The 13,188-nt window shown below is 42.0% G+C and overlaps 1 protein-coding gene across 2 annotated transcripts in view; it reads left to right on the plus strand.

Annotated features, from left to right (window-relative positions):
* trpm7 (transient receptor potential cation channel subfamily M member 7) overlaps positions 1 to 7,029 on the plus strand; it is a 37,945-nt gene extending 30,916 nt beyond the window's left edge. Inside the window, exons 28-40 of one of the 2 annotated variants that reach the window (XM_020700001.2) lie at positions 670 to 772; positions 857 to 933; positions 1,017 to 1,051; positions 2,032 to 2,060; positions 2,446 to 2,505; positions 2,851 to 2,895; positions 2,987 to 3,052; positions 3,595 to 3,878; positions 3,967 to 4,049; positions 4,340 to 4,545; positions 4,637 to 4,688; positions 4,784 to 4,890; positions 6,195 to 7,029. In XM_020700001.2, the coding sequence (XP_020555660.1) occupies positions 670 to 772; positions 857 to 933; positions 1,017 to 1,051; positions 2,032 to 2,060; positions 2,446 to 2,505; positions 2,851 to 2,895; positions 2,987 to 3,052; positions 3,595 to 3,878; positions 3,967 to 4,049; positions 4,340 to 4,545; positions 4,637 to 4,688; positions 4,784 to 4,890; positions 6,195 to 6,307 (1,260 nt within the window). In that variant the 3' untranslated portion in view covers positions 6,308 to 7,029. The remainder of the gene's footprint in view (positions 1 to 669; positions 773 to 856; positions 934 to 1,016; positions 1,052 to 2,031; positions 2,061 to 2,445; positions 2,506 to 2,850; positions 2,896 to 2,986; positions 3,053 to 3,594; positions 3,879 to 3,966; positions 4,050 to 4,339; positions 4,546 to 4,636; positions 4,689 to 4,783; positions 4,891 to 6,194) is intronic. The other variant, XM_020700003.2, reaches the window with a different exon arrangement.
* Positions 7,030 to 13,188: the final 6,159 nt, after the last annotated feature.

Here is a 13,188-nt window from a genome sequence, read left to right on the forward strand (position 1 = left end):
GCGTTAACAGATTAGATGTGTTATCTGTGGCATACGCTATCTTCGTGTAACAATAAAATGTGGAAACACAGCATTCGACTTATCCGATTGTCTTTTCCTTTCATCCAAACAAATCCAGATTGATAAAAATCTGATTCACGTCTTCATCCACTGCAGGCTGGACTGCTGTAACATAACAGTCCTCTGTCTGCGTTTCCTAAAGAGACGCTGCTGGCAGAGTTTGGACCAGAACCAAAAGAACTGACCACATCATTCCTGTTTTCAGGTCCTTGTGTACAAGTTCAGTACAGAGCAGATTTTTGCAGTATTGCTTAGTTTATTATTCACTTAATGGTGTGAGTGAGATATGTGGTTCGCAAACTCGGCAAAGCTTCAAGATCTGCAGGAAGCTATCAGCTGGTAGAACTGAGTCAGAACCGAGCAGAATGAAACTGCTGCGATCCTCTTCACCGCTCACAGGTGGAGGCAGAGTCCTGACATCATACCTGACCGTCTTTGTCCAAGTTTAAACCGAGACTCACCCCTTTCCATCCTCTTTGTTTAACACATCTTTGGTCAAATCAAAACCGGAATATGTTTGTTTAAGACGTTTTATAGTGCCGGTGTTTACATTTGAACATAAGAAAATGTTAAATGGATCTTCTCATTTGTGTGTTTTTGTGTGTATAGTTACAGGCTCAGCCAGAAGGTCACAGTCAAATGAGAGCCGTCAACTCGTACACCGGCTTCACAGAGTTTGACAGAAAACCAGCCTTTCTTCATCCCGATTCAAGTAAAGGGCATCATGAAAATCCACAATTACAGATCTTTAAGAGCCAAAAACGACACGTTTCTGTTTGTGTGTTTGTTTCTGCAGCTCTGACTAAAAAGGACAGAAGTCGAGTTTCAGCTGAAGACATCCGCATCCATGAAGACCCAAGAGCTGCAGTACTTGTAAGAACTGGTTGTGAAACAGATTCAGGATTGACATAAAGTTAAAGGAGAAAAAAAAACTTTGGTTGCTTTCTCTTTACCAGGAAAGAGTTCAGGTCAAATCGGCTCAAGCCAGCAAGTAAGTGTTGCTTGAATGCATCCACACCCACAAATGATAACTGTCTCTGCATCACAAACTCATTTCAGTCTGGAGCTGTTGGCTCTTCAGCTGAACTGATCTGATCTGAACTGTTGGTGTTTCTTAAAGACCCACTCTGATGAAATCCTTTTTTTGTTGGTGGTGTTTTTAACATGTTCTTGTGACATTTTTCCCCCACACTGTAGGACTGATGAAAAAAGAAAATTAAGCTTAAACTTGCAGTTCTGAGTATTCTGTTTATTCAAATTGTTGTAAATCAGGAGCAGAAAAAAAACGTTGTCTGAAAAGAGCTTATTTGTGCCGTAGAAAATAAATGTGCAGAGCCAAAAGCTCCCTGCTCCGCTCCATTCTGATGGATATACTTCAAGACAACTAGATCCAAGTGTGTCTTTGTTTTCCTCATCTGAGCAGGGATCCGGCCAAATTCACTTGCTATTTTCGCTGCACCAGTACTATAGGTTGGGGGTGTGAGGGACTGTAAGCTAGTGGGAGAGGTCACAAACAGAGAGCTCTCAGCAACAGGGTGGGGAAGAGGGGGGATTGCTCTGCCCCAATGGTCCCGCCCACAACCTAAAGGAGAGTTTCTAATGAACTCCTGACCAAGTTTTTTTATTATTTAAAAACAGAATAATCATATTTAAAAGACCACTGGGAAGACTTTGACAAAAGTGGGTCTTTTATAACCTAAGAACAAATATTGAATCCACGGCTTCAACATCAGCAGACGAATGGCACCATCATTTCTTTTCTTTGAAACAGAGGTAGAACTTTAAAAGTTCTGTGATGGACTCTGCACCAAATCAAACAAGCAGAGCCCGTGATCAAACATGACCTGCTGTAACGTCAATGCTGCATCTCATCTGCTGACAGAGTGTAGGGAAAATTGGGAGTCCACTTTGTCTCACGTGTGTTGTATTTTTGTCTTTCATTTTTTTTAATTTTTTTTCTTTTTTTCTTAGTAGAACCCCCGGGGAAGAAACACTAAACGGTATGACCTCCATTTTCACTCCAGCTTCTGTCTTTGTGCACCTCTGCTTTGTCCAGTTTGTCTTTCTAGTTCAGCAAGTCCAAATGCACAAATCCAAATTCAGTCTGACCTTTAACCTTTTTAGTCTGCAACTGAAACTGGCTTTTCCAAGAAAATATCTGATTTTATAAATTAAAAAAACTTTATTTTCACTACATGATTTTTGCTTTTTTTTGTTTGCTTGATCAGCTTTTAAAGCTTAAAGAGAAAACTTGAACAATCAAACGAATGTGTGGTCCAGATTAGAGACAAAGGAGTTTTAGTGATGCTGATGCTCCTGATGTGCATGAAGTTTCCTCGTTCCATCAGCCTTTGTGCTAAAATCTGTGAAACTGTTCTGTTGTAGTTGCAGCTGCAGTTTCCCTCTACGCACCGCGGCACTGTCACCTTGGAGTCAGGAAGGACTGTGAGTCTCACTGGCCAAATGCGCACACATCCCCTCATATTCATAACATTATTTGCATGCATTCAAAGGAAACTCTGGTGTTTTGAATAGACTTCTTAAATTACCTAACAATAACTGCATTACTAAATCAAAGTCAATATTTGTAGTTATCCAAGGATTTTAGCTTTGCAGTCTTTTTTTCTGCAGTAAGATGTTCTTGTAGGATGTTGCACAGCGCCATCTACTGGTAGATTCAAAGACAACAGCGTTTGGTTAACTTCTTAGTGATCCACGTCTGTTTTTCTTAATGAGCCAGCTGATCATTCATGTAGAAGTGAAAGCTCAGTCTGTTGTTTTTTTCTGCAGCTATTGGCTCGCCATTCAAGCCCATGGAAAGCTACCAGTACTCTGGTAAGAACATCGCTTTGTTTTGATCGTCTTTGTTCTTTTTATTGTAGAATGCAGCGTTTCACTACAACTTCTCTCCTGTTTCCTCTCACAGCTGTGGAGCGCAACAACTTGATGAGGCTGTCTCAGAGCATCCCCTTCACCCCGGTGCCCCCCAGAGGTAAGACCGCCCACAGCTCGTCTCCAAGCAACGGCAGGCAGTTGGAGAATGAGGAAGTGCGAGAAAGATAACAAATCTGACCAGTGTTTTTCCCTTCGTGCACCTGCAGATGTTTGGCTTTAGCTTGAGCTTCAGACATTGCTGTGTTCTTCTTCAGTTTGTTTTTTGGTTCTTGACTGGACTCTCTGCAGTTATGGAGCCTGCCTTTATCCTCTGGGATTTTCAGTTTTCACAGGAGGGCCTAATGCTCCTGCCAGCCTTTGTTCCATGTGATGCCAGGGGTGGAAATAAAAGCAGGTTCAAAAGAAATAGTCTCTAAAATAAAACAACTGGACAAAATGGGATAATTGTGTTCTGGAAGGTCTCTAAATGTTTTGATGCTGAAAAATCTAAACAAAAAGACACATTTCTTTCTCAAATTATTTTTTAATTATGAATAACTGTAACAAACTGGAAAACTGAGCAGCTCTGTGACCGCTCACCTTGTTTTTGAGTGGAAATGAAAGGAAATAGTTGCCATCCTAACCCCTGTGTTCTCTCAGGGGAGCCGGTCACGGTGTACCGCCTGGAGGAGAGCTCGCCCAACATCATCAACAACAGCATGTCTTCCTGGTCCCAGAGGGGCTTCTGTGCCAAAATAGAGTTTCTCAGCAAGGAGGAGATGGGTGGAGGCCTGAGACGGGCCCTCAAGGTGCTCTGCACTTGGTCTGAGTATGACATCCTGAAACCAGGACACCTGTATATAGTCAAGTCCTTCCTTCCTGAGGTGATCCAGACGTGGCAGAGCATCTATAAGGAGGACACGGTCCTGCACCTTTGTCTCAGGGTGAGCAGAGCAGCCGAGCCGTGCTTTGGTTTACGCTGCCTTTCCTGATGATGTTATTTAAACCCAACTTCTGATATGAAATCTGCAGGAAATTCAGCAACAGCGAGCTGCGCAGAAGCTGACATTTGCATTTAACCAAATCAGGCCGAAGACGATCCCTTATTCACCGAGGTAAACAGCATTCATCTCTAACTCTCTACACTTTGCATAGATGAATTGACTTAAAATAGGCTTGTCTCGACGCTCCAACAGAGAATATTCAGGACTCTGGATGAGGTTTTTCCATGGAGAAAAGAACTTCTCCTAAACCTTGATCAAAAGTCCAGTTAGGAGCATATCTGTGCTCATTTTTGTAACTCTACGGTTCACATGCAGAGTTCCTGTCGGCTCGTTCTCGGGTGACCCCGTCATTTTTTTTCTTACCTTGTTCTTCACACGGAGGCTCGTCTGTCTCCCTGCAGGTTCCTGGAGGTGTTCTTGCTGTACTGCCACTCTGCCGGGCAGTGGTTCGCTATAGAGGAGTGCATCACCGGCGAGTTCCGAAAGTTCAACAACAACAACGGGGACGAGATCGTGCCCACCAACCTCCTGGAGGAAACCATGCTGGCCTTCAGCCACTGGACATACGAGTACACCCGGGGGGAGCTGCTGGTGCTGGACCTGCAGGGTAAAACTCCCAGATCCGCCCACAAACGGTTTCCAAAACTCACATTGACGGACCCTAAAGAGAGCAAATGATTTCTCCTTAATGCTTGTAGGTGTTGGGGAGATTCTGACCGATCCTTCGGTAATAAAGAGCGGAGAGAAGGGGTGAGTGTTTTCACTTCATGTCCCTCATCAGGGCTGAGCCATGAATTCATTTCCTCAGTGTTTGGATTCCTGTGGCGTTTCTGTGACTCCCACAGATCCTACGACATGATCTTTGGACCGGCCAACCTGGGAGACGACGCCATCAGGAACTTCCGCGCCAAGCACCACTGCAACTCCTGCTGTCGGAAACTCAAACTTCCCGGTGAGAAAAATCAAACTTTCCTCTTGAACCCCGTCCATTTTTACTCATTTAACATCTTTGGATTCTAAAATTGCTGAATTGATTTCTTTGAAAAATTCATGTCAGGTTCAAACTTAAGACCGTTTTAGGACACGGAAGCACCTTCTTCTGGTTTGCAATTTGATACATTTTAATTTGAGCTTTCAGAGCCTCACTCAGACAAACACTGACACATATTACTGACCTTTTAAGCCCTACTCCTCAGCCTGATCCTGGAGGTCCACAAACCGTATCAGAACCGGACTGTGTGAATGTGACGTCATCCGTATTAATGGTTTACTTCCAGTCCAATGAAATAAAGTCAACAGGCGGACGTCGTCGGGTAGTGGGGATTTGTCTGAATTAGTCTGAGTCAAGATTTCCATGGCAACCACTCTCACCAATCAGGAGGGAGCTTGTTGGAATTTCACACCCCTAGCGTTTACCGGGCTCAGAAGAATCTGTCAAATCTAGATACCGCATACTGTTATTGAGGCCTCTGATTGGTGAGTTTATAGCTTGATTAACTTGCACTACAGAAAACATGAAAGAAATTAGAATTAGCAAGAATGTTTAAAAAAAAAAAGTATCAGAGCAAGAATGGTTATTCTGACCAACAGAATGACTCTATAGAAGTCTTTGGGATTCTTGGAGCCAGCATCTCCTTTTCTCTTTAGAATGCAGAGGGGAGTGGTCACCCGGTCCAGTTCTCATTTACAGTCAATTCTACAAACTAAAATGATATTTGCAGCAAATACTCTTGATACTGTCAACAAAACGAGCAGAACTCGCCTTCAAACTGTCGCTCCTCATCTTTGGAATTCCCTTCCTTCGTCACAACGCCAGATCAGCCGTTTTAAAAGGTTTTAGGATTTTTATGTTCAGAAAAGCTTTTAGTTGATCTTAGTCGAAGGATGATTTGAATATTTATCTGGATGTTTAGCGGCACCTGTCAGCGTTGGATGTTTTAGTTGGTCTGTTTGGGTTTTTTTTGTTCTATGCTGTCTTTTATTTTAGTAAAGCACTTTGAGATATTGCTCTGAAAAAGTAGTGATTTCTAAACAGCAAAGATACCTACGTATTTCCACTCAGCCACATAAAAGCATAGATCTATTGACTGCAGGTGTTCTTTTTAGTGCTGCTGAAGCAGTGAAGGTGGAGACATCCAGTAGCAGACATCTCACCCTTCTTTGGCTTGTTTTTTCTGTTTTTCCACATAAGCTGGTCCACTCAGCTTAGATCTTGAACAGACTAAAGACACTTTTTTTTCTTCTTCCCCAAATCAGATCTGAAGAGGAACGACTACACGCCTGACAAAGTGACGCTCCCTCAAGACGATCCGCCAAACTCAGGGGGCGGAGTCAAAGAATCCCGCCAGTCAATGAGATTGATGCTGTGATCAGAGGGACTGTATGTGTGTTTTGTTTGGTTTTTTCCTGGGGGGGGAGGTTATATTTCATTTAAAGCCAAGGAACAGGAGGGTACACCCAATCAACTGGAACTGCAGTGTTTCCATGGAAACCAGTGCATGTCAAACAGACTCCAATCCACATGCTGTCATCTGAACAGCTTGGCGTGGTCAGGTGAGCTGTGGACAGGTACAGCATGGTTGTAGGAGGGCATTTATTAAGATATGTTGCCTTGTTCTAACACAAAAAAGAAAAAAAAGAACAAACCAAGTGCTTTGTCCATCTGTTACATCAGCTTCACAGAGAACAGCCTGCTGAGGCACTGCGGCCACACCGTTTTTATAGACTTGTATCTGAACTTCCTTTCTTAGCCGATCATGATATAAATATATATATATATATGAATTTGAAATCTTGTAAAATATGGGCAGATTGCAATGCAACTTTTACAGGAAAGTGTATGTAATTTTATTGTATTGGAAGTGTGTCCGCCACAATATTGCTGATAGTTTTTATTGTTACAGAGGTACTAAAGGTATATCTTTGTCATCAACTGTTGTATGAGCAAATCACAATCCAGTGTATCTTATAGATACAGATATGTGGCATGAGCTGAACAAAATCAGGGGAACTGACCTAAACGTTAAGGATATTGCTGTATACATTTTGTACTGAATATCATTTTAAACAAATAAAATGTTTCAAAAATAAATAAGAGTCCTGTCTCTTTAACCAGAACTTTTTTTTCATTTCCTGTAGCTCAAAGAAAGGAGGCCAACCAACCAGAAGTTCTTTTAGTGGTTGAACCACTGATAGTTGCCCCCATTAAGCCCCATTTAAAACATTTACGACTTTATAAAAGATGACTGGTGACTAGTGATGACTGACGGAAAGGGAAAGGGAACAGTGAGTCAGCAGTTTTTACCGCCTCTTATCTATCATTACCTCCGGATATTAAAATTTGAGGAATTCTTTGGAATATGATCACAAGCACCTGTTCTGCAGGAGAGGCAGCCGCATGCCTGCCCGTCTGCCAGTGGGCGTCACAAATATGCAAAAGCTGCATCTGCATGAACGGAACAATGCCATCAAGCATTCCAACCTCCCAGTGGGCGGGGCTTCCTCTGCAAGCGGGTGAAATCTTGACTCCACATCTTAGTCTTCTCTGCTGATCGCCGACCTCGCAGCTGCCAGACCATGTCGACAGTCACCGTTAAATACTGGTAAGAAAATTCTTGCTTTACCAACCCATAGAAATCTAAATCAGGAAATACAAACCCCCTCATGTTGGTCACATTTTGTTATTGTTCACGTCGCAGTAAAGGATGAAGTTACGCATACCGATACCAGGAACTGGCCGGCATCCTCAGGCAAGTTCCTGGTGTGAAGGTGCAGGGAGTCACAGGGGAGGCGGGTAAGATGCCGTTCCTTCCATCAGAGCGCAGAGATGTGTGTGTTCTGCATGTTTTCTCAGAAAAAAGCAGTGAGTGAGATCTTCTGCAAGAAGCTGACTGTTTCATTTGTTCTTTTTTGTTTTATGTTTGTTATGCAGATAGCTTTGAAGTGTTGGTGGGGGACCAGCTCATCTACTCGAAGCTGGAGAGCGGAGCATTTCCTGATGTTGAGCTGGTTGGTGAAGCACTGAGACACAAAGCAGTTCTCCTTATGCATTTCAAAGGAAAAGCTGAGATCAAACGCTGATATTTCCTGTTTTCATTGTTGCATTTTTATGGAGTCCCAAACCCATTCATTGAGGTTTACTTTTCTATTTCGTACAGGTGGAACAAAAAGTAAGAGAACTGCTTCCAGCTGGAAGTGGGAAGAAGACTTCAAAGTTCGCCAAGCTTAAGGACAGATGCCGTCACCAGTAGCAGATGGACGATCTTCCAGCACTCACATTTTTCAAATGCATTCGTCTGAAGCAGAAGGCTCGCTGAGAATGTAAAGAAGAAGTAGATGAGAGCATTTCGCGGAAACCAGGAACTGATCTGCACTTCTGTTAATGAATGCACACACTTAAAACACATGTGGTGTGTGCAGGATGCCGTCCAGAAGCTCTTCAGCTCGCTGAGGTCCGTCGTTCTGCTGCCATTCTTTTTATTTGTTCCCTTTTCCTGCTTCAGAAAGAAATAAACAAAATTAATAATTACGCTTCGCACATATTTTGGTATTTCCCTCTGCAAAATGCTCACCACAAACATCTGGCTCTCTGTAAATGTTCCCAGGATCCTCCGTTCTTACAGTTCAAATCCTCAATTGGGGTCAAACGCGTGGAAAGTAAATGTTTCTCATAAAAAAAGGAAAAAATCTTTCTGTTCTAGCAGTTTTGGAGCAGCGATGCAAACAAAAAATCTCTGTCTAACCAGATTTGGAGAGAGGGGCCTGTCCAAACTCTTCTTCTTCTACAGTTTCCCATGACAGAGGAATGACCTGTGACCCCAGCTCCTCAAAATATGCTTTGTCCGCTGTAAATGACCATGTGGGCGGGACTACAAACCTCACCCGTGGGAAGGCTTTCTTTAGTCCTGTGGATGAGCAACTTAAACTCAGCTTTTTTTTTTTCTCTAATCTTTTTACTTGTCTTTTGGATTTCTAAGTATTTTTGGCTCCGTAATCCTCTGGATTAGGATCTGGAGAACATAGTAAGAACTCTGTTTCCATCTCTACCTCTCAAATGTTTAGTATTTTCTCATTTCAGTACTTCCTCTGACTTTGATCTTTTAAGTGTGTTTGGTAAGAAAAAAAAAAAAAAAAGTATTATGTTTCATTCAATCTAAAACTTGTCCCTTACCTGCATTGGTATTCCCTATTTCCTGTAAGGTTTGATTAAATACCTTTTATGATCATTTTTATATTTGTCAAACTGTTAAATAAATTCATATTCAAATACATTTTCAGGTTTGATTCATTATTTTAGCCATCAAAAGAACAAAAAATGTTAGATTCATTTTTTTTTTCCATATGAAATATTGAGTCCACTTCCACACAGTCCAACTCAGTTTCTAGCTTAGATCCTGACGGTGAGATCAGCCTGCAGAAAAAGACAAAGAAGTCGCTCCTCTCCTCTGTCTGACCGAGAAAAGCATGTCTGTAAGTCACTGTCCTCTTCACCACAGCTTCACAATAAAATAAAATATATTTGACTTCATGCAAATATGAAAACAGTGAGTAGATTCATTATATATATGGGTCAGTTTTGTGTAACCCTTGTGCTATCCTAGACACTTTACCATTTGGATTTGGGTCATCCAGACCCACTACTAGACAGTGCGCTGAACCTTTTTTCTTCAATGATTTGTGATCTTCACTGGTGTCCATGGATTACATGAAATCCTCTCCACCTTTATCCACCTTTGTCATGGTAGGGAGAACACGTCAATGGTCATCTTGACCCCATAGGAGAGCACAGGGGTTAAGTGCATCCATTCATGTGCAAACATGCATCTCTTCTGCTTCATTAGTTGTCTGCAGTGTTTTTTTTTTTTTTTGTGGAACTTGCTTCCTGAGCACAAGAAACCCGTTGTTTGGTTAAATATATTGTGCACACAAGTTGTGTGCACAGATAATTAATTTTCTGCGTGTGGTTTTAATGTTGTGGGCACAAGTTGTTTAAATATCTTGGATTTTATTTTTATTTTTTTATGATCAGCAGCCTGATCTGGTCTTATTTTAGCGTTTTAGTTTATCAAACAACCAAAGTCTTAGACAAAAAAAACAATCATTTTTAAATTTCTGTTAAATTTGGAAAGCAGACACTCTTGGCTCTGAGAGACAAACTCATTTTTTTCTTCAATTGTCTGGTTTGTGGATTCTTTGGAAACTTGGGTTTCTGCTACAGGTGGACCTGGTCTGTGTCTCACCAGTTCTCCATCAAGAATCCTCCGCACACAGGAAGGGGAAAAAAAGGTTACTTTAGTGAGGCCAACCTGAGAAAGCTCTGAATCATGCAGAAGTTCAGGAATGAGACTCGTGGTCAGTTCTTCATCCTGGAATTGCTGGAGCCAACCCAGCCACTGCTGAGCAAAGGCAGGAAATCCTCTGAGCAGGTGATCTTCCCATCATGATTCTGTTTCAGTCAGTTTTTTACAGAGTTCAATAGTGCTGTGTAATCTCATTTCTCTCGAAATTTAACACATTTTAAAGTGTTTTTTGTTTTTAAAGTAGCTTGGGGTTTTAACAGGTTTCTGGAGCTTTCAGGATTTTCATAATGATTCAAAGTTTGAACATATTTCTATTTCAGGAGAACGTGCATTCATCGGCATCAACACTGAAGAAGCTGTGATGGCAGATGTGACCCAGCTCTTAATGTCAGGCTGTTTTTCAATCATCCGCTTAGTCTCCCCCACCACATAATCTGTCACATTAACAGATGATGAGAGCACAAACCCTCGACTGCGAGCTTGACTCTCAAAACTGAAACTCCAGAAAAAGGAAACCACACGTAGGTGTGCGAATCACAAACATCAGAGTTGTGTCGCTGCTGTAGGTGTGAGAGGCCAACGAGTTTGTGTGCCACAGGAAACCACCCGTCTGTGCTCTCACTACACTGCGCCGTAATAGCTGATGATTGTGATTGACAGAAGACATGGTGAAGCATAAACAGAAAAGTTTCAATAGATAACAGATACTTACTGTCACAGCCGTGTGAACTCAAGCAGAGTAAGTTTTTATTTTTAGTTCCATGTTTAGTAGATGTTCTGTGGTTCAAATCTGGGTTCCTGACATGACTCGTGTCACTTTCGAGGATGAAGAAAAGTCCACCGATGCAAAGCGACACCCTAAGCCCTAAAGACGCCAATGGAAATGCTGTTTTTATCATGTTTTTTTTCTCTTGATGGAGGACATATATGAAGAAAATCAAGCCAAAAATTGCATTACTGAGTATTTCTTCAAACCAATCGCTATGAATCAGGAGCAGACAAAAACATACCTTTGTAAAAATATTGTAATTGTTACGTACAAACTGCAGTCAGCATGCCGCTGTCCATTTCTGATTTTCTCTTCTGAGCTGGAATCTGGCTGGAAACTGTTGCACAACTAATGTTAGGTTGGGGTTGTGAGGTGCTGTAAGCTGTGGGGGGAGAGTGTAAACAAAGAGTTGATGGGAAATGGAGGCAGAGTTACTCTGCATTAGCAACCCAACATGGAGGGAAATTTCTGCAGACACCATGTCCTAGAAAACGACAGGTTTTCTGATGTTTGGCTAAAAATGGCATTATCCTAATGAAAAGATCACTGGGAAGGCTTTGAAAATAGATCAAAAGATGATCTATTTTTCTTGAGATGTCAAAGGTCAAAGAGTGGGTCAGGATCAGCTCAGTTTATTTGAAGATGAAAGTGTTTTGAGATCACTGAAGGCTTTCTGCATCAGGATGCAGACCAGAGCTGGAGAATGATGAAGGAACTTCGTGATGAAGATGAGCGTGTCATCACAGAGTTCTGGATTCCTCTTGTTGTTTGCAGCAACACCAGTCATTGTTTACGAGGACGTCTGCTAACAGCTGTCCTGCAGTCTTCATTATGAAACTCTTCATGTCATCATCTCATGCTGACTTCATCTGTTTGTTTGTTTTTTGTTCCTTCACTTTGCAGATGCTAGTGAAGGCAGCCATGTTTACTGGGAGCTACAGCCCGCTGGGGGCGTGTCCACACTTTGAACAAGCTTCTCATTTTAGTTTTAACCCCTGTGCTCTCCTATGGGGTCAAGATGACCTTTGACGTGTTCTCCCTACCATGACAAAGGTGGAGAGGATTTCATGTAATCTATGGACACCAGTGAGGATCACAAATCATTGAAGAAAAAAGGTTTAGCGCACTGTCTAGTGGGTCTAGATGACCCAACTCCCAATGTTAAAGTGCCTAGGGTAGCACAAGGGTTAAACTAGATGATAAAGGACAATGACAAGGTGTTGCAGCAATCACTTACTGTGCACGGAAACTAGGAAGGTGTTTTTTTCCAGGCTGCTTTGCATTTTAGTTTATTATTGTTCAGCTTTTTTTCCACACTCAAACTGCAGAACCAAGGAAAGGTCAGCAGGGAGGAGATCCTGCACTCGAGCATCGTCCTTCACATACAGCAGATTTAGGGAATGAGGTCATTTCCTGACTTTGCATGAACTCATCTAACCCTTGTGCTATCTTAGATGACCCCACCCTTACATTGACGTGTTATTCCTACCATGACAAAGGTGGATAAAGGTGAAAAGATTTCATGTAATCCATGGACACCAGTGAAGATCACAAATCATTGAAGAAAAAAGGTTCAGCGCACTGTCTAGTGGGTCTAGATGACCCATCTCCCAATGTTAAAGTGCCTAGGATAGCACTAGGGTTAAAGCCTTTTAGATTTTTTCTTTTTGGAAGTGAAATGGAGAAATGGGACATTAGTTTTGCAGAATTGCAACCAGCCATTCAGGTCAGACATTTGGAGAGTTGCAACAGACTTGTGTAAATTATAGTAGAGCTGCATTAACTGTGCAGCGTAATCTAGTGATTTGTGTAATTGAGAGAATTTTGTGAGTTTATTTCACATATGGAAATGTGAAATGTGACATGAATGACTAATGGACACATTGGAAGTGCTTTTAGCATCTGGAAAGACGCAGATCAATCCAGTCCATTATTCTATTCTTTTAGCTGTTCACTTTCCCAGATCATCTGGCACTTCTTGAAGATTCGAGCATCCTCAACATTGTTGAGTTCCCGCTTTCTTTTTGGATGCACGTCGTTCTAAAACGCGCTGCAGACGCCTTCGTGAACAGGAGACAGTAGATCATGTCTTATTCATGGCTTCATGTCTGCACGGGACTGGAGAGACATTTCCCATCCGAGCTCCTCTAAAGAGCAATCAAACTGACATTTTTACCCACAA

The sequence above is a fragment of the Oryzias latipes genome, chromosome 3 (genome assembly GCF_002234675.1).
Source record: "Oryzias latipes chromosome 3, ASM223467v1".
Lineage (NCBI taxonomy): Eukaryota > Metazoa > Chordata > Actinopteri > Beloniformes > Adrianichthyidae > Oryzias > Oryzias latipes.